This window comes from Chrysochloris asiatica, unplaced genomic scaffold, assembly GCF_000296735.1.
Source record: "Chrysochloris asiatica unplaced genomic scaffold, ChrAsi1.0 scaffold00046, whole genome shotgun sequence".
In the NCBI taxonomy this organism is placed as follows: domain Eukaryota; kingdom Metazoa; phylum Chordata; class Mammalia; order Afrosoricida; family Chrysochloridae; genus Chrysochloris; species Chrysochloris asiatica.
Window position 1 is genome coordinate 14,883,716 of NW_006408564.1, and position 24,793 is coordinate 14,908,508.

Genomic DNA, 24,793 nt, shown 5'->3' on the forward strand with positions numbered 1-24,793 from the left:
GCGGAGTGGTTGGTAGTTTCGAACTGCTGGCCTTAAGGTCTGCAGCCCAATTAATAACCACTATGCTACCAGAGCTCCTTTTAAATAGTGATGCCAATTTCCATGGTGTAAATATTCTCACCAGGGCTGATTTCAAGCTACCAATGTGACCTCGCTGAAAGTGAATTGGGACGAGAAGCCCACAGTGGACTCTTGGGAGCCAGTGTTAGCAGACGGTGGCTCACCGTCTCACTGGGAGCACAGCATTGGTAATCAAATCGCCAGCACTTTAGTGTATACTCCATTACTCACTCTCCAGGGGACCATGGACTTGGTACTTCACCTCTCTGTGCCTCAGTTGTAAATTCGATGATAAATAGACTATGCATTGGGCTGCAAACCACAAAACAACAGTTCAAATCCACCAGCTGCTCCAAGGGAGAAAGATAAAAATTTTCTGCTTCCATAAAGATATACAGCCTTGGAAACCATACACAGGGTCGGTATGAATTGGAGCTAACTAGATGGCACACAACAACAACAAATAACAATTGTTTCAGAAGCTGTGGTAGTATTGTAGGATAAGCACTGGACTGTTAACCATAAGACTGGCAGTTCAAACCCACTAGTCACATGAAAGAGAGATGAGGCTTTCTGCTCCCATAAAGATTTACAGCCTCAGAAACCCTATACACGGTTGCTGAAATTTGGAACCAACTTGATGCATTTAACAATAGCAGCAGCATAGGATGTTTTAAGAAGTAAATATTTATTATTATTATTATTATTATTATTATGGATTAAATTATGTGTTGTAAATTCTAACCCTGATTATAATCCCATTCTGGAATGGGTTTTCTTTGCTGTATTAGTGAGACAGTATGAAGGTAGCGTGTATCTTAGGCCAATCTCTTTTCAGATATAAAAGAGATTAAACAAGCAAGTAAGCAAGCAGATATGGAGGAAGGAAGACTCCAATTTCCATGAAGATCACCCAGAAGCAGAAGTTCCAAAGGCACAAGGCCTTTCTTCCAGAGCTGACTCCTGGTGTGGTGCTGTAGGATCAACAGTGGACTGTGCATCCACCAGCTACTCCTTGGAAACTATACAGGGCCGCTATGAGTTGGGACTGACTTGATGGTACTTAACAGCCACAATCCAGAGATGACAGGGGAAAAGCCTTCCCCTAGAGCCAGCTGAGGGTTAATACGCTTGACTGCAAAGGTTGGTGGTTCAAGCTCACCAGCTGTTCCTTGGAAACCCTGTATAGGGTCACTGGGGTTGGAACTGAGTTAACGGCACTTAACAACAAGCGCTAGCATGCTGACTCAGACTCCTAGGCTCCCAAAGTGTGAGAAAATACATTTGTTTGAATTGCACCAAATATCAAGGTAAGTTATAATATGTAAATAAAATGCATATACATACATATGTACATTATATATTTACTATAAAATGGTTTATTTACTATATTATAACCATAATAATTGTTATAAAAGTATTTCTTAATCAACTTAATTCTAAAGTTTGACTTTGTCCTAAGATATACTGATGGTTGAAATCATAGATTTGATGTGCTATCTACTTTTTTTTCTAATACTCACTAGAATCATTACCCAACTATCCAAATAAAGGAGTTCTGGTGTGACACTGTAGGATCAACACTGGATTGTGAACCACAAGGTTGGCAGTTCAAACTCACCAGTCACTCCTCTGAAACTCTACACAGGGTTGTTATGAGTTGGAATCCACTCGACTGCACTTAATAATAACAACAATCCAATTTAAAAATGTTTCTTACGCACTAACTTAAATGGTCTTGTAGGATGGTATAGTTACAAGAGTATACATTTAAATCTCAACTCTGACACTTACCAGCTGTGGGACCTGAGGCAAATTAGTCTATATGTGCTTCAATATCCACATCTCTACATTAGGGTTGTTGTGAAGATAAAATGTAAAGTGCTTAGAACAGTGCCGGGTGCCTAGTGAGTGTTTTGTGAGGTGTGGCTGTTACTGCTATTACCATTAAATTGCATATAATCAGCGGTAAATGTATCACATTTGGAGACATCCTGCATCATTTTCTTCTGCCTCTCTATAAGATGGAGAAAAAACAACAACACAGTTGTTGCCAATTCAACTCTAACTCTTGATGACCCCATGTGTGCTCCATAGGATTTTCAATGGCTGAAATTTTTTTCAGAAGTAGATACAAGGTGCCTCTCAGAACACTTTAAAACCAACCTTTCAGTTAGCAGCTGAGGGTGTTAACGGTTTGCACTACGCAGAGGGCGAAACACTGTTAATTTCCTTTTGTGCCCTTATATATAGGATAAGCACTCGACCTCAAGGTCAGTTTGAATGGCAAGGTAGGTGGTTCAAACTCACCAGCCACTCCTAGAAAACCCTATACAGGGTCGCTTTGAGTCAGAACTGACTCAACAGCACTTAACAACAACAACAACAACAACAATCCTAGCAAGGGAATGTGGTGGCTCCATACGATAAGCACTGGACTGTGGTTTGGCTCATGGTTTGAGCCCACCAGCTGCTTCATTGGAGAAATGAGGCTTTCTGTTCCTGCAAAGATTTAAAGCCTCAGAAACCCTACACAGGGTCACTAAGAGTCAGCCAAATTGATGGCACTTAACAACAACCAGGAGCCCTGGTGTGGCACTGCAGGCTAATGCACTGGACTGCAAAGTCAATGTGAACTGCAAGGTTGGTGGTTCAAGCTCACCAGCTGCTCCTTGCAAACCCTATATAGGGTCGCTATGAGTCAGAACTGACTCCATGGCACTTAACAACAACAACAAAACCTAGCAAAGCTTTGGATCTAGAAAAATTAACTCATAAACCCTGGATAAATATAGATCAGGGTACCTTTCATGTTGATTCAGAATACATTTCTCCCCCTTATCCTACCGAGCACTGTGCCTCTGTAGAATAAGCACTAGACTGAGAACTATACGGTTAGCAATTGCTCTGTGGGAGAAAGATGAGGCTTTCTGCTCCTGCAAAGATTTATAGTCTCAGAAACCCTATATAGGAACCAACTTGATGGCTCTTAACAACAACAAAAATATTGTCATAATAAATCCTATAGGAATGATTAGGTTGAATTACATTAAACTGCTAATATTTTGACCTACCAAGAATACCACTTTCCTGTAGTTCTGTCTAACATGATTTGATGATAGTACTCATTGGCAAATAAAACTTCTCCAGGTATTTGGGTCTTGCCTACCTGTCACCTATTCAAACCTTGGGCACATACCAGACCTCTGCTTCCAGATCATTGGGTGAACCAGTTGCCTTTAAGTTGACACCTATTTATGGTGAGCCCAGGTGTGTCTGAGCTGAGCTGTATTCCAAAGTGTTTTCAAGGGCTGATATTTTTGGAATACGCTGCCAGTCTTTTTTTCTGTGGTACTTCTGGATGGACTCAAAATGTCAACCTTTCAGTTAGCAGCTGAGTGGGTTAACCATTTAACATGACCCAGGGACTCCAGACTATTGGACTGGGTGCCTAGAGTTGCAATTTAAATCACTGGTGAAGAACAGTGTAAGTGAAGGGATGATTCAGCAAGTTTACCCTCTGCTCCCTGCATTTGTTCAATCCAAGGTGTGCATTTTCCACCCCCACAACCTCTCCCACTTGTTCTTCTGCTGCTGAAATGTCTATTATAGAGTCCCAGGTACGGGGCTGGGTGTTTCACTTACGTTGTTTCATTGAATTTTCCCAGCATCCCCATGACTTAGGTATTATTATCTCCATTTTACAGATAAAGAGACCCAGATTTTGAGCAGTTTTTCCTTGTGAACTGAAAATTCATTCTTTGGAGCTCGGGAAAGTAAATTACTTAACTTCTCTCCATGCTGGAGATATGTGAGCTATTTCCATTCTTCATTATAAGGACTATCTGTGTGAAGGAGCCTGAGGTCCCTTGATGAGAAGAATTATATAAATTCAAAGCATAATTATTGATTGTACATTCTTTCATTAAACAAACAAAATGTATGCTAATGTTAAGTTCACTCCAATTTTCCATTTTGTCTTCCTTTGAGAAATAAGCCAATAAACCATTACACACTTAGCTTCCTGGGGAAATGAATTTAAATGTTAATATAAATCCTTTCAGAAAAAAACAAATTTTAACAAATAAGTATTTGAACAAGAAGGGCACTTAACCACGTTCAGAATGAGAAATGTTCAGGACAAGACCCTTGGTGGCTGTTGAGATAAGCTCCCTAAATTTAATATTTTATAATAGACTCACACCTCTTTTGTTAAAAATGGAGAAACAGAAACACTTTCTTTCCCCCTTTATTGCAATATATTTAAATCTCTCCAATTCTATTTTGCTAATAGGCAGGGCAAAGTCTGTCTATAAATGTATCCCGATTTATCACAGGTAATCCCACACTCTAGCATTCATGTGTAGTACTTAACCTCAATTTAAATGTAAATTTTGGGCAACTTCAAGTGCTTTATCTGTGAACTTTGAGTGCTCTCTTCATTAATGAGGCCTGTACTAATTATAAGCAGTTTTGTAAGGTTTCCTTAAAACAATTGCAGTATTGATCCCCAAATGAACACATATAGAATGTATTTGTTTTTAAAAACACTGACGCTTTTGTGCAAACTTCTATTTCATAATTCTACTCCCATGGTATATATACAGAAAGAGAGGTGAGTAGGATAGGTGAGTAGAATGCATATACCAGAGAAACCAACCAAAACAAAAGTGAACTGGTTGTATCCAGGACCTCTCTTGAAAGAAATCAGACCCTCTTCTTGCTTGAATAAAATTTCACTAAGAAATAGTCATGGTTCCCTTTTTCTGATGACACAAGTCAAGAATACACCATTTAGCACCAACTAATGAAAACAGCAAGGACTCCTGCTGTGGCATTGTGGGCTGATGTGCTGGACTGCAAACTCAGTTTGAACCACAAAGATTGGTGGTTCAAGCTCCCCAGCTGCTCCTCGGAAACCCTATACAAGGTCACTATGGGTCGTAACTGACTCTACGGCACTAAAATGTATTGGGCTGCTAAGCAAAAGGTTAGCAGTTCAAATCTACTAACAGCTCCAAAAGACAATGTTTCAAATCCACCACCCACTCCTCGGCAACCCTATGTAGGGTCACTATGAGTTTCAAGTGATTCAATGGCACTAAACAACAACAAAGATGTACAGCCTCAGAAACCGTACATAGGGTCACTGTGGATCAGAACTGACTTGATGGTACATAACCACCACTACCAATGAAAGCGGCACCATCAAAATTCTGAGGAAAGACAAGAAAAGAATAATTTAAAAATACTCACAGGTACATCCACATATTTGGAAGCTGCCTTCACCTAAGGAAGAAAGAAAGATGATAGAAGTGAGGCTGGTGTTTATATTTAATTATTCACAGCTCAATGCTGTATCACCATCATAGATAAAACAATATGCTGGCACATGGAGCTGACCAGGAAAAAACAAAAAGGTACTGAAAAATAAAATCTGTCTACTGTTTGCTTTCAAGCCATAGGCACTGCTGCTTTGGAGACAGAGTGAGTTAGAGAGAGAGAGAGTGAGTTAGAGACAGAAAGGGTGAGAGAGAGGGAATCTGCACAGTTTTACTGACTTTGATTCTCTTGCTGGTATGGGGCGCTTTGCATTTTCCTCCCACCCTTTCAAAGGAGAAAAGAATTTTTAACTAAGCCTAAACTGATTCATCTTGGATCAACTATCAACACTTGCGGAAGCAGCAGTCAAGAGATCAGACAACGTATTGCATTGGGCAAATCTGCTGCACAGGAACTTTTTAAAGTATTGAAGAGCAGAGATGTCAGCTTGAGGACTAAGGTGCGCCTGACCCAAGCCATGGTATTTTCAATAGCCTCATATGGATGCGAAAGCTCGACAGTGAATAAGGAAGATCGTAGAAGAATTGATGCCTTTGAGTTATGGTGTTGGAGGAGAATACTGAAAGTGCCATTGACTGCCAAAAGAACCAATCGATCTGTTTTGGAAGAAGTGCAGCCAGAGTGCTCCTTGGAGGCCAAGATGGCTAAGCTTCATCTCTCATACTTTGGACATATTGTCCAGAGGAAACAGTCGCTAGAGAAGGACGTCATGCTGGGTAAGATGGAGGGTCAGAGAAAAAGGGGAAGAACCCTAACAAGATGGATCAGCCAGGTGGCATCACTGATGGACTCAACTGTGGCAGCAGTGGTGAGGTTGGACCAGGATCGGACATTGTTTCGTTCTGCTGTGCATAGGGTTGCTATGAATCGGTTCCGACTCGATTGCACCTGACGACAACAACAATAAAAACTGATTCATGCTTAATCTAAGCAAAAACTCGCCCCGGTTACCTCCTGACCTTGGATCTACGTGTAGTTTAACAGCAGGTTTATCCTAAATGAATCCCTCAGTTCTCAATTTCAATGAATTCAGCTCCCTTCAAAAGTAGACAATGTGGTGAGTATCTCTGGAAGATAGGTGTCTATGGGTGGGGGTGGGAACCAGACCATTTTTAACTGCTGGAAGGCTGCTTTTGTATTCCCCAGTTTTTGATGCTGAAAAACCCCAAAAGAAATAATTGTAAAACTTGATTGCTTTTAGAGAGGGAGTGTAGTTGGGTGTAGTGTTTGCGAGCATGGAGTTTAGAGTCAGTCCTGGGTTTGAATCTTTACTTTAGACTTACAAGCTGTGTAACCTTGGGCAAATGACTTCATGTTTCTGGGTTGACTCACTTGCCAATTGGAGATAGTAATCATTCCTACTTAGTTGTTGTTGGGTGCCACTGAGTCAGTTCCAACTCATAGCAACCCCATTTAGGGTTTCAGAGGAGCTGCTGGTGGGTTTGAACTGTCAGTTTTACAGTTAGCAGTCCAGTACTGATCCTACAGCACCACACCAGGAGTCAGGCTGGTTTTAGGGTGAATGCACATAAAGTCCTAGGACATGGTAAGCAGAGGACAAACAGTAGCTCAGGTTATTAATTCATAGGCAAATATGGGTGAGCTCTGGATAATGTGAGAAGTTGATGAACAGTTGGATTTGAAGAATAAAACCAATAGGATTATATTAGATATAATCTAGTGGTTCTTTATGGCTCCGATTATACCTGTTCCTTAAAGAACTTCATTCCTTAAGAGGCTTCCTTTGGGGGTTAGAGAAGGTTTCCAGTATTACTAGAAATGACAAAGACTGTGATATGCACCAAGCAGTCAGGGTGTTTTTGCACGTCTCTGGGAAGTCTCCTCTTGCCAATTGGCTGTTTTCACAATTTTCTACTAAATGTGCTCTAGGAAAGTCCACATAGGGATGCTTTTTCCCTATTGCGGTTTTCTCAATGATACTTTGTCAATCCCCAAGGGAGAGAGTACAGTGAACTTACAGGGATTTTCTCCCAGAATTTAGAGTCAAAATTTCTCTAAGTGTCATATCTGGTTGACCCTCGGAATATTACTTCAAGTTCTTAAGAGCTGGTTTCTACCTTTCTAAAACAGGGTGACAGTATTGTATATTTCATGCAGTTAATCGCTTAAATAAGTGAAAAACATGAGAAAGTGCTTCATAAATTTTAAAGGACCTAAACACTATGATTAGTCAGTTACTGAAATGGCAATGTATTTCATCGTCTTGGGTCATTGTAAGCACAAAAGATCATCATTTTCTTGTTACACAATGTCTTACACACATTTTCTTTCTTCAACTTATAAAAAAAAAATGTGCTTTTGGTGAAAGTTTGCAGATCAAATTAGTTTCTTATTGGGTAGTTTGCACATAAAGCTTTCCATGACATTAGTTGTATTCCTCACAGTGAATCAGCAGTCTTCCCGTTTCCATCCTGAGTTCCCCGTTTCCTTTCATCCAAATTTTCTACCCTTCCTTGCTTTTCTCATCTTTGCTTTTAGTCAAATGTTGTCCTTTTGATCTCATATAATTGATTGTCCTAAGGAACACACTTTTCTCCTCAGTTATTACTATTTACTTTATGGTCCTGTTTATTGTTGGACTGAAATGTGGTCTCCTGGAATGGTTTCAGTTCCAGGACAGAAGGGTGTCTGAGGGTCCTAGTCCTGGGAGATCCCTACTCTTTTTCTTTGCAGCACTAACTGCAGTTGCAGCTCAGCAATTATTTATGCAATGTCTGTCTCCCATAGAACATCATAAGGGCAAAGCCTATATTGGTCTTGTTCACTGCTATCTCCTCCAGGGATGTGCCTGGGACCTGGCTTAGAAAGGGAACTTAGGGAAGATGTGTAGAGAGAAGTCATGAGAGAAAGCTATTGGTCAATTCTAACTTCAGAGCAGTTAAAAAACAAGCAAAGGAATGACTAGCAATTACTGTGTAGGTCAGAACAAAGGCCAACATGGTTATATATAAAGCTTTCCACCTGCAATCACTAAGGAGCCCTCGTAGCATAGTGGGTTACAAATTGGGCTATTAACAGCAAGGTTAGCAGTTTGAATTCACCAGTTGCTCTGTGGGAGAAAGATGAGGCTTTGTGCTCTCATAAAGATTTACAGCCTTGGAAACCCTATACAGGGTGGCTATGAGTCAGAACTGACTTGACAACATACCCCCACCTGTAAATAGCTGATCGGTTATGGGAATCACTCTTGGCCCTTAAGGGGATTTGAGGAAAATTTTTCTAAAAAAAATTTTTTTTTACACAATTAACACTTCTACTAAATGATTCCCAACTCCCAAATCTTTCCTCTCCACTTCTGTTCTGGAATTGAGTTCAGCTAAGAAGGTGGCTTTTTCCCCCTGAAAATTTCCTCCATTTGTACTAATACTTAAATGATATATTTTACTTTGCAAAGCACTTTAGTGTACTTTTTCACTGTTAAGTCACCCTGGGGGATGAGGGATACTATTTATCTCCATTTACAATGGAGAAAGCGAAACCCCATAGAATTTCAGGAACTTTCTTGCTCGTGGTCTCATTCATAAGACAGAGAATTCAAGATTCACATGTGGGCCTCTGTGCCTAAAATTTTCTCTTGGATCTCCCAATCACCTCAACAATGGTAGGAAAGTATAAGGAATTCAAACTTCAGTGGTCAAAGCAGGGGCTAGCACAAAAACAAACAAAAAACCAACCAACCAAACAAAAACAAACCCAAAACACTTCTCCATTATAAATTGTCTCCTTTGCTCTGTAGAGTTGATGCCTGGCAGTTGGTAGGATTTTTGCTACAGCTCAAATGATCAACCTTTAAACACGCCTACTCTCCCTTTACCACTGACATGCAGTTCCAACCTGGAGAATGCACCAGCCAAGTTCTATCCCTTTCAAGGCAGTTTGGGAAAAAGAGGCAAGCTCAATGTCATGAATGAAAATCATCCTCTCTCCTATATGTACCACCTTCCAGTTTCTTAGGCTGGCTTATCTTTCACTGCCACTTACTTCTCCCATCTCCAAACAGTAGAAACTTGAGGTCAGTTGTGGTTTTATGACTATTTGGACACACATAGTTTCACCTCTTTGACTCTGGCCATTGGAACCTTAAGGAGGATGTTCATGAGAGGATACAGGGGATCCTGGAAATGTATTCTACCAAGAAATGAGAGTGAAGGCATCTTGCTTGCAAAAGGATGATGTTGTGCACTGAACTGTATTCCCCCTCAAAGGTATGCTGAAGTCCTAATCTTTGAATGTGAGCCTATATAGCAACACTATAGGACAGAGTAGGGGAATGCCTCCTAAGATTTCCAAGGCTGCAATCTTTAAGGAAGCGGACTGCCACATCTTTCTTTCTCAGAGCAGCTAGTGAATTTGAACAGCCAACCTTTCAGTCATTAGCCTAACATGAAGTCTTGCTAACATAGGTGTATCTGGTCCTTATAAAAGGCGACACAATACACAGAGACAGGGAGACAGAGGGACGATGTCAACGTGATGCTTTAGCTGCAAACCAAGGAACCCTGGAGTTATGAGAAGCTAGGAGAAAGGCATGGTGCAGTTTCTCCCTTCAGGTCTCAAAAGTTACCAACATTGCCAGCACCCTGATGTCAGACTCCCAGCTTCCAGAACTCTGATGTAATAAATGGTTGTTATTGAAAACTACCCGCTTGTTGGTATTTTGTCACAGCAGTCTTAGGGAAACGAACACTGCAGGGGTAATGGGGAAGAACACCATAATGTTCATACAGTTAAGGAGCTTCACTATAGAAGGGCTGAATTTATTTGTAGTAGTTCTGTAGCATAGAATCAAGATGAATGAGTTAAATGGCAGGGGCTCCAGAAAAAGATTCAAACAGCACCACAGTCTAGTCAGCGACTAGCCATCTCTGGTGGTAGAGACCTCCTCATTGGAATGGCTCATGCAGAGTTTATGTAGGATGATCTGAATGTGATCGCTGTTCTATGTGAAAGGTTACCTCTAAGGCTGCTTCCTGTCCTCTGATTTTTGCCTCTTTGAGAGGCAGACATGTTACAGTAGACTCACTGAAATGAAGTGCAGTGAATACAAGAGCACAATGTCAACCAAGCTTCCTTAAAGCATCACATTTATTTCAAGTATTCATCTGTCTTTTTGCTAACTATACAGAAGAAGGACCAAACCCTCCATTCCTCTAAAGCTGTGAAATTCTTGCTAAGGACCAGAAAATCCAAGCACGCACCAGGCACTGTCTCTAGACCAAATATATAACAGAACTCAAAAGTTACGTAAGACTATTTCCCAAATACACATAGATGTTGTTTCAATGGATAAAATATAAAATTTTTTGAAAAGCACTACCTATTTTAAGGAATTTTCAGTGTCATTAGGTATGTTTTTTTTTCCCATAGTGCTTGCTAAAAGTGTGTGAGTGAATGATTTCCTTTTTTAACTTTAAAATAATTCTTCATAATGAAGTGGTTATGAGTATGAGTTCAAGACTGTCGAGGTCAGAAATCTGGCTTTGCCATTTTAAAATTTGGTGACTTTGAGCAAGTTACTTAGTTTCTTTGAGCCTTCTCTGTGGGATCAATAATTACGTTACATAACATAACATCCTTGAGAACAAAAACCAAGTTCTTCAAATGGATACTGGGTGGGACGGGATGAGAACAGCGTTGAGCACATGTTAAATGTCCACTAAGCATGTCAAACCCACCAGCTCCTCTGCTTCTGTAATGACTGCAATCTTGGAAACCCAACCTGTAGTATTGCTATAGACAGAATCAACTCGATGACAATACGGTAAATGGGTAAAATTCTTATCATGATTACTGGAAATAATGACTTATCTGTATAGACAAAGCGAATCCTCATCTTGGTGGGGACAATTTCATCCCTCATCTCTAGCCCACGGGCTTATAATCATGAAAACGTCCCTAGGTTATCAGCAGGTATCTGAGCTAACTTTCAGTCTGGCAAACTTTCTGCCTAAGTCTCTGGCATCCTCTAGACTGGCAAGCATGTCTTCAAAACATTAAGGCTGACTGCCAAAACCTCTGTTGCCCTGCCTCAGGATTGCCCATGTTGACTAATAACACATATTACAGCGCTGTAAGACCAGTCCTACTGTGGCGCTGTGGGCTAATGCATCAGACTGCAAAGTCGTTTGAACTGCAAGGTCGGTGGTTCAAGTTAATCAGCTTCTCCTTAGAAACCCTATACAGGGTCACTATGGGTCAGAATCGATTCGACGGCACTTAACAACAACAACAAGTCCAAGTCATCTATTCTGGGGATGAGGACAAGGGTAAGGGAGAGAGGTTTACTCCAGACCTTGGTCTGAACCCCTTTATAAGCAGGGATACAACTGCCCTCAAAGCAGAGGCAAGAGCTGTGACTTAGCCTGATTTCATTCCCTAGGATTCCCTGAATTCTCACCATCCCTTTGATGGGATGGTCTCCCTTCATCGGCAGTATCCACACACCACCTCTGGAGTCAAATCTGGGTAAGAGGGGTAGAAAAGGAGACACAAATAAGGAAACGTTGACGGAGAACCAAAAGAGCAATGTGTTCCCCATGTCTTCACATGCCTGAAGCCAAGAAAACTTGTAATGAGCAAGACACAACATCAGAGGCTGTAGGACGAAGGTATTTGCTCTTATGCCACCCTCCCCCTCCCCCCTCCACACTTCTTAGATGATGTCTAAAGGAACAATCTCTCCACAAACTCAAAATGAGTCATGTTCTTCCAACCACTAACAACAATAAGCGGCATTTTCCTGAGTTCTTACTACTTGCCAGGCTCTGAACAGAGTTACTGCATTTGTTTGTCTGTTTAATACAACCACTCTTTGAGAAGGCCCTATTAATATTATTTCTACCTTACAGTTGAAGAAATTGAGCTAACACAAATAAAGTAATATGGCTTGATAGATTGGCTTACGACTACACTATTTTTATGACATTAATAACCTGTAGTTTATGATTACAGCTAATGAGGTATAGCTTTTGACTTCCCATCCACAGAGATGCCTATTACTCAGTTAAACAAACAAACATCTCTACAACTACTTTTATTGACTTGTCATATTTCATACTTAACTGTGTGTATCTAGACACAACCTGAAAAAGCTACTCCAGCAAAAATGGATGAGGGATTTGAATAATTATCTTAGCTGACTCACTGGGGGCAGAAGGTCCAAAATGGGTTTCTCTGGTCTGAATGTCCCAGCTAATTACCTCGACCCTCCACCTGACTTAGTGAGTGTAGACAGGCTTAATGGTTTCTCTATTGAACCCTTCCATTATTTTTCAGGTGCCCAAGGTAATCTTTTCATTGAACACACACCATTCTGGGATTTTCACAATGCTGATGACTAAAGGATTTTCTTCTGCCTGGTCCTAATCAGGGGACCTGTGTTAATCATTGTGGAAGTTGGATAGAGTGCACGGCAGGGGCTTAAACCACTTCTCTTACTTCATTAGGAGAAAAAGCAACACAGGTGCAGACCACGAGGACCTCAGGGTTTGATACTATTAAATCAGTGCACAGACAAAAACAAAAAAGAAGTGGATTAGGTCCTTTTTGCAAACAGAAGTCTGGTGGGTAAGACTGAAAGATGGAAGAAAAAAGAAGTCTGAACAGATACCACGGCATTAGTCACTGCCTGAACTCTCCTTTCTCCCCATGGTCTCTTAAAAACAAAGTCAACCAAGGAAATGACTCCATCCCTGCTTGTTTGACTTCACAAGGGCTCGGGCTAATTTTTCTGCCTTTGCTTAGAAACTGCCAACCACACCATTTCAAGGAACCAGTAACATTTACCTCAATGCATGGCCTTTGAAATTTCTGCTGCGAGAATAATGGCGCTCCTATGCTGCTTTCTCTAGGAGCTCTGGTAGCATAGTGATTATGAATCGGGCTGCAAACTGCAAGGTCAATAGTTCAAAACTACCAGCTATTCCACGGGAGAAAGATGAGGCGTTCTGCTCCCGTAAAGATTTACTGCCTCGGAAACGCTGTACAGGGTCGCTATGAGTCGAAACCGACTCCATGGCACATAACCAACCAACCAACCAATGCTCCTTTCTCTAATTTCCTAGACCAATACGAGCGCAGGGTTAAAAAAATAATAATAATAATAATTTAAATATAATATACTGTACTACAGGTCGGTTTAAACAGCAAGGTCAGCAGTTCAAACCCACCACCTTCTCCTTGGAAATCTACAATGTTGCTATGAATTGGAGCTGACTTGATGGCACTTAACAACAACATATATCTGTATCTATCCTGGTGTGATGCTGTAGGATCAGCACTGGACATGATACACAAGGTCAGCAGTTCAAACCTACCTATTGCTCCTTGGAAAACCTATACAGGGTCACTATGAGTTGCCACTTAACAGTGACAAACTCTATCTGTCCATCACTATCTATATCTCTGTCTGTCTATCTATCTATCTATCTGGAGTCCTGTTATGGTGCTGTAGGACAAACACTGGATGGCAAGGTTGGTTTGAACTACAAGGTTGGCAGTTCAAACCCACCCTGGAAACCCTATATGGGGTGGGTATGAATTGATGGCACTTAACCATCTTAATCACCAATATATGTATATTGAGAGTTAAGGCTGTTCAATAGAAGGATCGTATGTAAAAAAAAAAATATTGCTCAGTACCACCACTATTCATGAACTATTTAAATTTCTTACTAGTTCACTTTGATCATTTATCATGAGCCCTGGTGGCACAGTGGGTTAAGCACTGGATTGCTCACTGCAACATGGGTGGTTGGAACCCACAAGTCACTCCTCGGGAGAAAGATGAGGCTATGTGCTCTGGCAAGGTTTTTAGTCCTGAAAACCCTAGGGAGCAGTTTTACTCTGTCCTATAGGGTTGGCACTGTGGGTTAATGTGCCAGACTGCAAAGCCGTTTGAACTGCAAGGTCGGCGGTTCAAGCTCACCAGCTGCTCCTTGGAAACTCTGTGCAGGGTCACTATGAGTCGGAACTGACTCCACGGTACTCAACAACAACAACAATCACAATATGTTCATTATGAGTCAGAATCAATAGTAGGTTTGTTTTTTAGGGTTTTTATCATTTCTCACTCTTCTCATCTCTAGAAGGTAGACTCTATGAAGATTAAGAACTTCCCTCTCTCTTCAATGTCTACACTCAGTTGATGCGCTATAAAAACTGGTTGAATGGATGAATTTCTGGTACTCTTTGCTCAGTATCCAGGTTCCTTAAACTGGGTAGAGGATTCTAGCACTTTCTGGAGATTGGTTTTAAAGCTCTAGCACTCTTAAAGGGAGACTATGAAAGTGCAACAAGGCACAGTTAACAGTTTTTAATTTTTTAATCAGAAAAGGGGCTGGAATTTGTTGCCTCTACAAGAAGAGTATAATGTGTCTCTTGGTCCTGCATAGGCTAGGCAGTGCCATGGAGGGCAGGAGCTGGCATACTGTCCTGTCTCCTGCCAGCTGGAGACTGGGTCATCATCTCTCTGTGCACCAGCTTCCTCTGAAAATAGGAATAGTGACAATACCTTTCCATAGGGTGGTTGCATAGATTATTGTTAATAAAAGCCCAATTTCATTCTTTTTTTACAGAAGAGATCATCACCTTTACATTCAACATATGTATGTGTTATATTTCATTTCATTACAATGATTGCAATCCCCTCCATGGACCATAAGCTAACAGTATTTTCCTCTACTTACTTTAACTCTTGCATTCTTCCCTGTGATTTCCACTACCTTCATCTGCATTTTCCCCCTTGCTATTTTCATACTCCAACTCCACAGGGGCTGATTTGGTTACTGAGGGTCCAGGGACCTGGTTACACTATGTTTGTTAGTGGATGGGGCCACTACACCTGGGATCTCTACAGACTTGGATGTGCCACTTCTGTTTCCTGGTTACAGTGTTTCAGGTATGAGTGTGTAACAACCTGAAGTACAAGGCCTGGCCACCTTAATTCCTCTCTTCTTTCCTAATCATGTTGCAGATTGCTGTTGTTAAATGCTGTAAGTCAGTTGCAAGATCTGGTTTGATTCTATTTCTCTCTAGCTCCTAAATCCTAATCTCTTAGAATGTATAGTCAACTTTCACCCAAATGCGAGTGAACTCAACACTAAAAATACTGTTAGCTCATGTTTAACTGAGCTTTTCCTATGTACCAGACACTGTGTTGAGTACTTTCACTCTGTCAACCTCCTTTAAGCCGCTCAAGAGCCCTTTGAAGCAGATACTGCTATCATCTTCTTTTTCCAGATGACTTAGCAGCTGAGAAGTAAATTTTCCCGAGGTCATGCAACTAGAAGACAATGGAACACAACTCAAACCAACTTCTTTCTGAACAACAAAATTCCCTTAGAATTCTCTGCATTGGAATGTAGATCTGAAGCCCAGTTTACAATGTAGTAGTTTGTTTTCTAAGACACCTGCCATCAATTATTTCACTCCTTGGATGTGAATACCAGAGCCCCTGGGGGCGGGTCAAATGGTTACACACAGAGCTGCTAACAGAAAGAGTGGCAGTTTGAGTCCACCCAGAGAAAACGCAGAAGAAAGCTCTGGCAATCTACCTGTGAAAATCCAGCCATTGAAAACTCTACGGAGTACAGTTATACCATGACACACAGGGGCCACTGTGAGTCACAATTGAATTGATGGCAACTGGTAACTGGTATGTGAATGTCACTTCCTCACTGAGTGGTGGACTCTGTTCTTCCACTCTGCCTGTATTAGGGCTGGCCTGTGTCTGCTTTGGCCAAGAGACTAGTGATTCTGTGCCAGTTCTGAAGAGGTTGGCAGCTTCTGCTTCCTCACCCTCAAAAGCCAGCTGCTGTGAAATTGTGTCTACCCTGAGATTACCGTGCTGAGAGAAGTCCATTCAGAGGTCCAGAGGGTGAGATCCCCAAGTGGTGAGAGATAAGCCACATGGAGAAATGCCCAGTTACCAGTCATCTAGCCCCCAGCTCAGTCCAGCCACCTGCTGAATGCTCTCAAGCGAGTGAGTTCAGTCAATGCTACATGAAGCCAAAGAGCCTCCCAAATGAGCTCTGCCTGAATTTTGACCCATAAAATTGTGAGCAAAATGATGGTTTGAAGCCATTCATTTCGGCACCGCGTGTTATGCAGAAATGGATTTCTGAAACATTCAATAAGGAGCTGCTTTTTCTCAAATGTTTCCAACTCTATTCATGACATGTATGTCTTTGGAGGATGCTGTGGGGAAGTCAGTAGTGGTCTAAAATGGGATTTGGGTATTCTGAAGTCTCCCGACTATAAAATCATCAAAGGACAATCTGATTGCACCTGATCCTTAATGATATGAATTGTGCACATATATTTGGGGCACTATGTTAAGGTACCGTCTATATAATGATTAACTCAACTAATCACTACTATAAGGAGCTCTGGTAGCATAGTGGTTATGAATAGGGCTGCTAATCTCACGGTCAGCAGTTCGAAACTACCAGCTGTTCCATGGGAGAAAGATGAGGCTTTCTGTTCCCATAGAGATTTATAGCCTCAGAAACTCAGTACAGGGTCGCTATGATTCAGAACTGACTCCTCAACACATACCACCACCAACAAACCACTACTGTATAACCTTGTAAGATTTGTTATACTATCTCCATTCACAGAAGAGAAAGCTGAGGCTCAGAGAGGTCAAGTCACTACCAAGAGGTGAGTAGGAAGCGATGGAACTGGAGTCTAAGCCCAGTTTTGATTATAAACCAAAGCGCTCTTTCACTACATCAAGTTTTTGATGTTCTGAAAATAGCATATAATTTAAAGGAAGTTTCTTGCCCTCTGACATGCCTAGATCTGGGAGAAGGGGGATGTTCTGTGAGAGAGGTGCAGGGGCTCTGGAGTCACACGATATTGATTTGAATCATGCTCTGTGACTTACTAGTTGTATGACCTTGGGTAATCCGCATCTACAAAAGGAGGATAACAGCAGTATCTTCTTCAGAGGAGTCTTGTGAAGCTGAAAACTGGCTGTTAGCAATATAAAGTGCTCATCACAGTGTCTGCTATATAAGAGGAGATCAGTAACCATGAACTAATGTTGTCAGGAGTGACCAGTGCCTGGAGAAGGACATCCTGCTTGGTAAAGTGGAGCATCACTGAAAAAGAGGACATGATGGCAGCAACAGTGGGCTCCAACATAACAAGTAAGGTGGGCGAAGGACTAGGCAGTGTTTTGTTCTGTTGTACATAGCGTCACTATGTGTTGGAACTGACTGGATGGCACCTAATAGTAACAATAGTATTAGAATCCCCTGGTGGTGCAGATGATTAATGCACTTAGCACCTAGCTGAAAGACTGGTTGTTCCAGTCTACCCAGAGGTGCTTTAGAAGAAAAGTCTAGTGATTTACTTCTGAAAAAAATCAGTCATCAAAATCCCTATGACACATCTGGTGTCACCACAAGTCAAAATTGACTCGATGGCAGCTGCTTTAATGATTGTTGTTGTTGTTAGGTGCCATCGATTCGGTACTGACCCATAGCGACCTTATACACAGCAGAATGTAACACTGCCCGATCCTGGGCCAACCTCACTACTGTTGCCACACTTGAGTTCCTTGATGCTGCCAATTGGCCAATCCATCTCATTGGAGGTCTTCCTCTTTTTCTCTGATCCTCACCTTACCAAAGTGATATCCTTCTCCAGTGACTGGTCCCTCCTGACAATATGTCCAAAGTATGAGAGATGAAGTTGGGCAATCCTGGCCTCGAAGGAGCACTCTGGCTGCACTTCTTCCAAAACAGATCTACTGGTTCTTTTGGCAGCCCATGGCACTTTCAATATTCTCCAACACCATAACTCAAAAGCATCATTCTTCTATAGTCTTCTTTATTCACTGTCCAGCTTTCGCATATATATGATATTAGTGTTTAATTCACTCATGATTGAGAAGGGTAGGGAGTTGACTGTATTAAATATGTTCCCATCATTTATAGATGGGGACAGGGGCTGGCAGTCCATGGCCGTGGACCAAATTCTGCCTGGTTCCTGTTTTCGTACATTTTTAAGAGACTGAAAAACAAAAACAAAAACAAAAACAAAAATAACAAAAAAACCCCTATCATATAAGAAACAGTATTTCCTGACATGTGAAAATTATATAAAATGCATATTTCAGTGTCCATAAATAAAGTTTTAATGGAACTCAGCCACGTCTATTCCTTTATTTATTGCCTATGGCTGATTTTACGCTACAATGGCAGTAGTTGGGGCAGAGACCAGAAGGCCTGCAAAGCCAAATACATTTATTACTTGATTCTTTACAAATGTTTGCTGACCTTTACATAGGAGCATGGCTTTAGTGGGAGATAGTGGGGTGGGGAGTGGATGAAATCCGAAAAAGTAAATTTTCAAGTGTGAATTAATGAACTGATTGACTTAAGTTAGGTTCCTAACAGGTTGACTCTATGTCCCGATCTACTGTAAAAGCCAAACACACTGGTTGTTTTTTCCTAAGGTTGCGTCTAGATTTAAAAAAAAAAAAAGAAAAAAGCCTGTAACTCCCAGATGATGTTTGAAGCAGAGTCTCGGGAGAAATGTGGGACAGGAAACACTTCCACACCTTGAAAAGGCTATAAATATTCTAGTAGTAAAACAAAAGGCTATTAATGTTCCAGTATTAATAAGAACTCTGGATATCAGACACCAGGAAAAACTATAGTAACAGGGAAGGGGGGGAAACAAATGAGAGTTAACGAGCATCCACACAGGTACTCGCCAATCTAGTCAAGCATGGCCCAGTAAGGTGACTTGGCAAAGAGATAAAAGGCAGCACGTGTTGACTTGACGGCATTCAGCATGTGCCAGGTAGTGTTTTAGGTGCTTCTCGTGAATTGCCTCATTGAATCCTTCCAGCCCCCTGGTAGGCTAAAGTCACTTCATCTGTGCTGCACTGGGCTGTTGTGAGGGTTAATGGGGGTGATGCACATGTTGTTGTTAGTAGGTAGCTATGGTTGAGTTGGCCCAGCCTCATGGTGACTCCATGCACACAGAACAAAACACTGTCCAGTCTTGTGCTATCCCCATGAGAGGTTGTGGATAGGATCATTTTGACCTACAGGCCTTTCTTCTTACTCTGTCTTCTTCTGGAAGCTGTACTGACACCTGCTCAGTATCCCAGCAACACTGTGGTGGTATATGTGGGGCACCAGCTGGGAGTCACAACTGGGTATCCTGCCTGGAAGGCAAGGATTCTACCACAGGGAAGTGGGATAAGGGATTCACATGGAGGGGACTGCAAACATTAAGATGGAGCAAGTGTGTGACTTGTGGGATGTAAACTCAAGATCTGCTCTTTAAATCTTCACTCAGTTCATAATCAAAAGTTAAAAGAAAAAAGAATTCTACCACAAAACCATCAACATCCCCATAATGCACATAAACAGGCATGATAAAGAAAGACAGCAACTGGTAGTACATACTAGCTGCTGCAGTACTGTTGTTGGAATTAGCAGGCCAAAGGAACAACCGTTCTAAGACTAGACCTTAGGACTTCCTGTTAATTTTCTCTGACTCCCCTGCATCGGCCTCCAGTTTCCATGGACACTTTGTGTCAGAAATGGATTGATCTGTGGTTACATCTAAGTGCCCATTTGTTGTTGTTAAATGCCGTTGAATTGATTCTGACCCATAGCGACCCTGTATAGGGTTTCCAAGGAGCACCTAGTGAGCTTGAACCACTGACCTTGCAGTTTAAGCGGCTTTGCAGTCTGGCGCATTAACCCACAGTGCCACACCAGGCCTCCATAGATCTGGTGATAAGCACTACTCACGTCAAGAACATGGGAGAAACTGTGACCACATCATTCATCAGCTGGTTGAAAATATCTAAAGAAGGATTTGGGGATTTATAATTGGGATTAGAGGCAGTATAGAGAAGTGGTTAAGATCAGACATTCTGGAGTTGGCTTTACTGGAGTCAAATTCTAGCTCTACTACTTACTAAACAGGTTATTTAACCTCTCCATGTCTCATTCTCCTCATCTATAAAATAGGGATGTGAAAGGTCAACAGTTTGAACCCACCAGCCATTCCACAGGAGAAAGAAGAAGCAGTTTACTTCAGTAAAGATTACTGTTATTAAGCACCACTAACTTGGTCCTGAAGGAGCTCTGGTAGCATAATGTTACAAATCAGGCTGCGAACCGTAAGGACAGCAATTTGAAACTGCCAGCGGTTCCATGGGAGAAAGATGAGGCTTTCTGCTCCCATAAAGATTTACAGCCTCAGAAACCCTGTACAGGGTCGCTGTGAGTCAGAACCCACTCCATGGTACATCACCACCACCAAATTGGCCCTGACTCGTAGCAATACTGTATAGAGTTTCCAAGGAGCAGCTGGTGGGTTTGAACCACCAACTTTGCAGTTAGCAGTCTAGGGCTTATCCTACAGTACCACACCTGGACTTCTCAGTAAAGATCACAGCCTTAGAAACACGGTGGGGCCGTTCTACACTGTCCTATAGACAAGGTTGCTTATGAATTGGGATCAAATTGACTGAAGGACAACAAGTTTGGGATTTTTTGGGGGGGTTGTTACTTCTCATAGGTTTGTTGAGTTATTAACTAGAACATAGTAAGTAAAGCTATGTTGTTAAGTGTTGTCGAATCAGTTCCAACTCACAGTTTCTGAGGAGAAGTTGGAGTGTTTGAATCACCAATTTTGTAATTGTCAGCTATTATCCTAATTTCTGCTGGAAAATCAGACTGTTCTAGGTAACTACATTTGCTTACTAAGCTTGTTCTGATCTAAGCAGTCTATCAACAAAATGTGATTATTTTAATGTAAGTGCATTATAATTAAATACAATGAAAAATTAAATTTCTTAGTCAAACTAGCCATATTTCAAGCACTCAAGAACCACATGTGACTAGTGGCTTCTGATTTGGAAAATTCAGACATAATATTTCTATCATCACAGGATGCTCTATTGGACAGTGCTGGTCTAGACTCAAGACATTCATAAATATAGATGATGACATCTTTAAATATATATGGTTACATTAATTCACATCTTAGAATATGAGATCAGTTGGAGGTAGAAATTGGGGGAGTATCAAGGGGATGGTTGTTAATACCTTCACCTTGTGCTTGAAACAAGAAACAGAGGGGAAACAGTATTATTTAAATTTAAAAGATACCAACAATACCAGAATAACTGTGTCAGGAGAAAGGAAGAGGAGAAGATGAAGATGGTGACGTAAGCCAAAGTTCTATCCATTACAGATGTTGTTGTTAAGTGTTGTCAAATTAGTTCCTGCTCATAACGACCCTGTACAGGGGTTCCAAGGCTGTAAATCTTTGCAGGAGCAGAAAGCCTCATCTTTCTATTAATGAGTGGCTGGTAGGCTTGAACCACCAACCTTGTGGTTTGCAGACCAGTGCTTACCATATGGCGCCATGATGTTCCCTGTCTATTATAACTGTTGTTAAGTGCCCAGCAGTCAGTTCTGACTCTTAAAGACCCAGTTCAGGGTTTCCAAGGAGTGGCTGGTGGATTTGAAGCACTGACCTTGTAGTTAGTAGTCAAATGCTTATCCTACAGCACCACATCTGGACTTCTTTTTCATAGTAGGAAGTCAAATCTCTAAATTTTATAAATCAAAGGAAAAGCACTTACAGCTATTGTAGTATAAACCAAATAGTTTAAAAGGGTCTCTACCAAGTTAAGGGAGAGGGTGGAAATGAGTAGGCAGAAAACTACTGTGTTTTAAAAAAAATCATAATATATCTATTTTATTTTTTGACTATGTACTGATATTGCATTCATTAAAGCATTGTTGAAAAAAGAATAAAACCAGAGATCAAATTTTCAACATTCTAGTGGAGACAGGCATTTTGCAAGAAGAAAGTATCTTCTCGAAGAGTGCTTCTTCAAGATCTCTGGTTGACTCAATGCTAGTTCCAAGATATGTCTTCTACAAAGGCAAAAGCAAGATCTAACAAGTCCCTTCAATACATAATCTGGATGCTCTAAGTGCATTTTGGGAAGATGAATAAATTACCAGTGCCAACTGAGGGACCGAATGCCTGGGTGAGCCAGAATGTGCGAGTGGGTGGATGTACTGGGACTATGTGTGCGGGTGAGCAGTTGAGCAAACCTCAGGGGCTCCTGCTTGGGGGCAAGTGACAATTACATTGAAAGCCCCTTCCAACATTTTCTGAGGGCTGGAGAAAAACCCAACCTTCAAAGTGCATGTGATGGGTGCCCAGAGATCTGTCTCCAGAGGGGCTGAGATGCCCCTACTGCTTATCCAAGAGCAATGATGTGTCCTGCCAACGGTGAAGCCCTTTCCCCACATGAGCACCATGATGCCATATCCCCCCATTTACTTGTTTAGGAGGGACAGAGTTTATCAATGCGACACTCAAATTTTCTCTTGGCAGTTCAGCAGATAGCCATGGGATAGAAAAACTTGTCACTCGCTTTCAAAATTTGAGTTTTGAAAGGGAACAGCTAAATGTTGAAATATTTTAAAATAAAAATTCCCCAAGTTGCCTATAAATATAAATGGAACCAATGTTTTAATAAAAACTTCAGAAAATGGAAAAGAAAACAGTAGATTTCAAGTCTGGACTCTTGCTGTCTCAATTATTGGCTCTCTGATCTTGGACAAAGCAAGTGAATTGCGTTCTTTTCTCACAGACAACATAGAAACACTTAATACTGGATACATAGTAATATAGAAACATATGGACACATTTACCACTGATGGAATGCCTATATTTCACTATGTTATTTAAGTCTTATAAGAACTCGTTTCCTTGTTTTACAAATGAACAAACAGTGACTGAGATCATTTCAGTTGCTTTTCCCAGGGCCATACAGTTAAGAAGTGGTTGAGCTACGATTTGAACCCAGGTAAAACCTTAGGTGGCACAAACAGTTAAGTGCTTGGTTACTAACTGAAAGGTTGGAGTTTTGAGTCTATCCAGAGGCACCTCAAGAAGCCATGGTAGCACAGTGGTTTAAGCATTCGACAGTTAATGTGCACGCCAGTGATTTGAACCTACCAGCTTCTCTGTGGGACAAAGATATGGTAGTCTGCTTCCGTACAGATTTACGGCTATGGAAACCCTCTGGGACAATTCTACTCAATCCTACAGTGTTGTAAGGAGTCGGAACCAATGTGATGACAGGGAGTTTTAGAGGCATGTCAGAAAAGAGGCTTGATGATCTTACTTCTGAAAAACAAGTCACTGAAAACCTTGTGGAGCACAGTTCTACTCAGATACACGTGGGGTCATATGGGTCACAGTCGACCTGATGGCAACTGGTTTTGATTTTTAGGTTTGACTTCAAAGGATTCTCTACTATATGATGCTGCCCCCTAGACTGTCTTACTTTCTTCACCAGATAATCTACCGAAGCATAAAGGTAAAAAGCAAATAATAAGTATAGAAGTGTATTTGAAAAGAGTGTAACAGAGTACCAACAGTACAAACCCAACACCACAAACAGGACATTCTAAACAACTATCTATGTAAACATCCTGGATATTCTGAAAGGACCTCTGAGAACCACAATGGAGTTTCAGAGGAGACCAGGGGAAGGCAAGAGAAAGCTCAGGCTTTCCTGAAAAGGTGCTTTAGGCAAGGACACAAAAACCCAAGTTACAGAGCTGTTGGTTGACTGCATGGCTTCTGTGCATGTTCATAAATATTGATTGTGATTATATTATTATCATAGTAATGAGAGTAATAAAACCTCCTAAAGCCCATCCCACTAGCTACTCAAAAGTGTCTACCTTTCATCAAACAAAGAGCTGCTGGCATTGCTGGGGAGTTGGGCAAGAGGCTGGGAAATGATCTCTATTTAAGCAAAAGCATTCTGTTCCAGGCAATGATTAGGAGCTGCAGCCTCATTAATGATGAGAACTGCTCACGGTACTGTGCTCTGAGACTGGGTCCAGGAAGTGTGTGTTCTCATCTCTCTTCCCTCCTGGGGCTTCCAAACAGATGCCTGGTTGAGTAGATCAGTTTTTCCTTCCAGCTTTCCCACATTTCTTTCTCAACCTTTATTTTCAGAGAGACTTTCTACACAGTACAAGTACTCCTTCAAACCCACCCTCCCTTAACAATGGCTGCATGCTTACTGTTCACCTGCCATGATACGAAGCAATTTATAACCCTTTAACCCTCAAAATGGTGAGCTTGCCGATTATCATCATTTCCAGATAAAGAAACTGAGGCTTAGAGAGGTTAAGCGGAACAACTAGTGGCCCGATGGAGCTGGTCTTTGGCTTCAGTCTGCCCTCCTAACGGCCACACTTACTGCTTTTCCATTGTGCTGATGGCGCACTCTCATTTTTGGAGAAACTCAGAGGTACAAGTTGGAAAGCTGTATTTTTTGTAAAATCTC

At 41.4% G+C, this 24,793-nt stretch overlaps 1 protein-coding gene across 1 annotated transcript in view; it reads right to left on the bottom strand.

The window, feature by feature from the left end:
* Positions 1 to 24,793, bottom strand: part of CADPS (Ca++-dependent secretion activator) — a 755,300-nt gene that overhangs the window by 48,053 nt on the left and 682,454 nt on the right. The window contains exon 28 of the mRNA XM_006862100.1: positions 5,317 to 5,349. Coding sequence (XP_006862162.1) covers positions 5,317 to 5,349 — 33 coding nt within the window. The remainder of the gene's footprint in view (positions 1 to 5,316; positions 5,350 to 24,793) is intronic.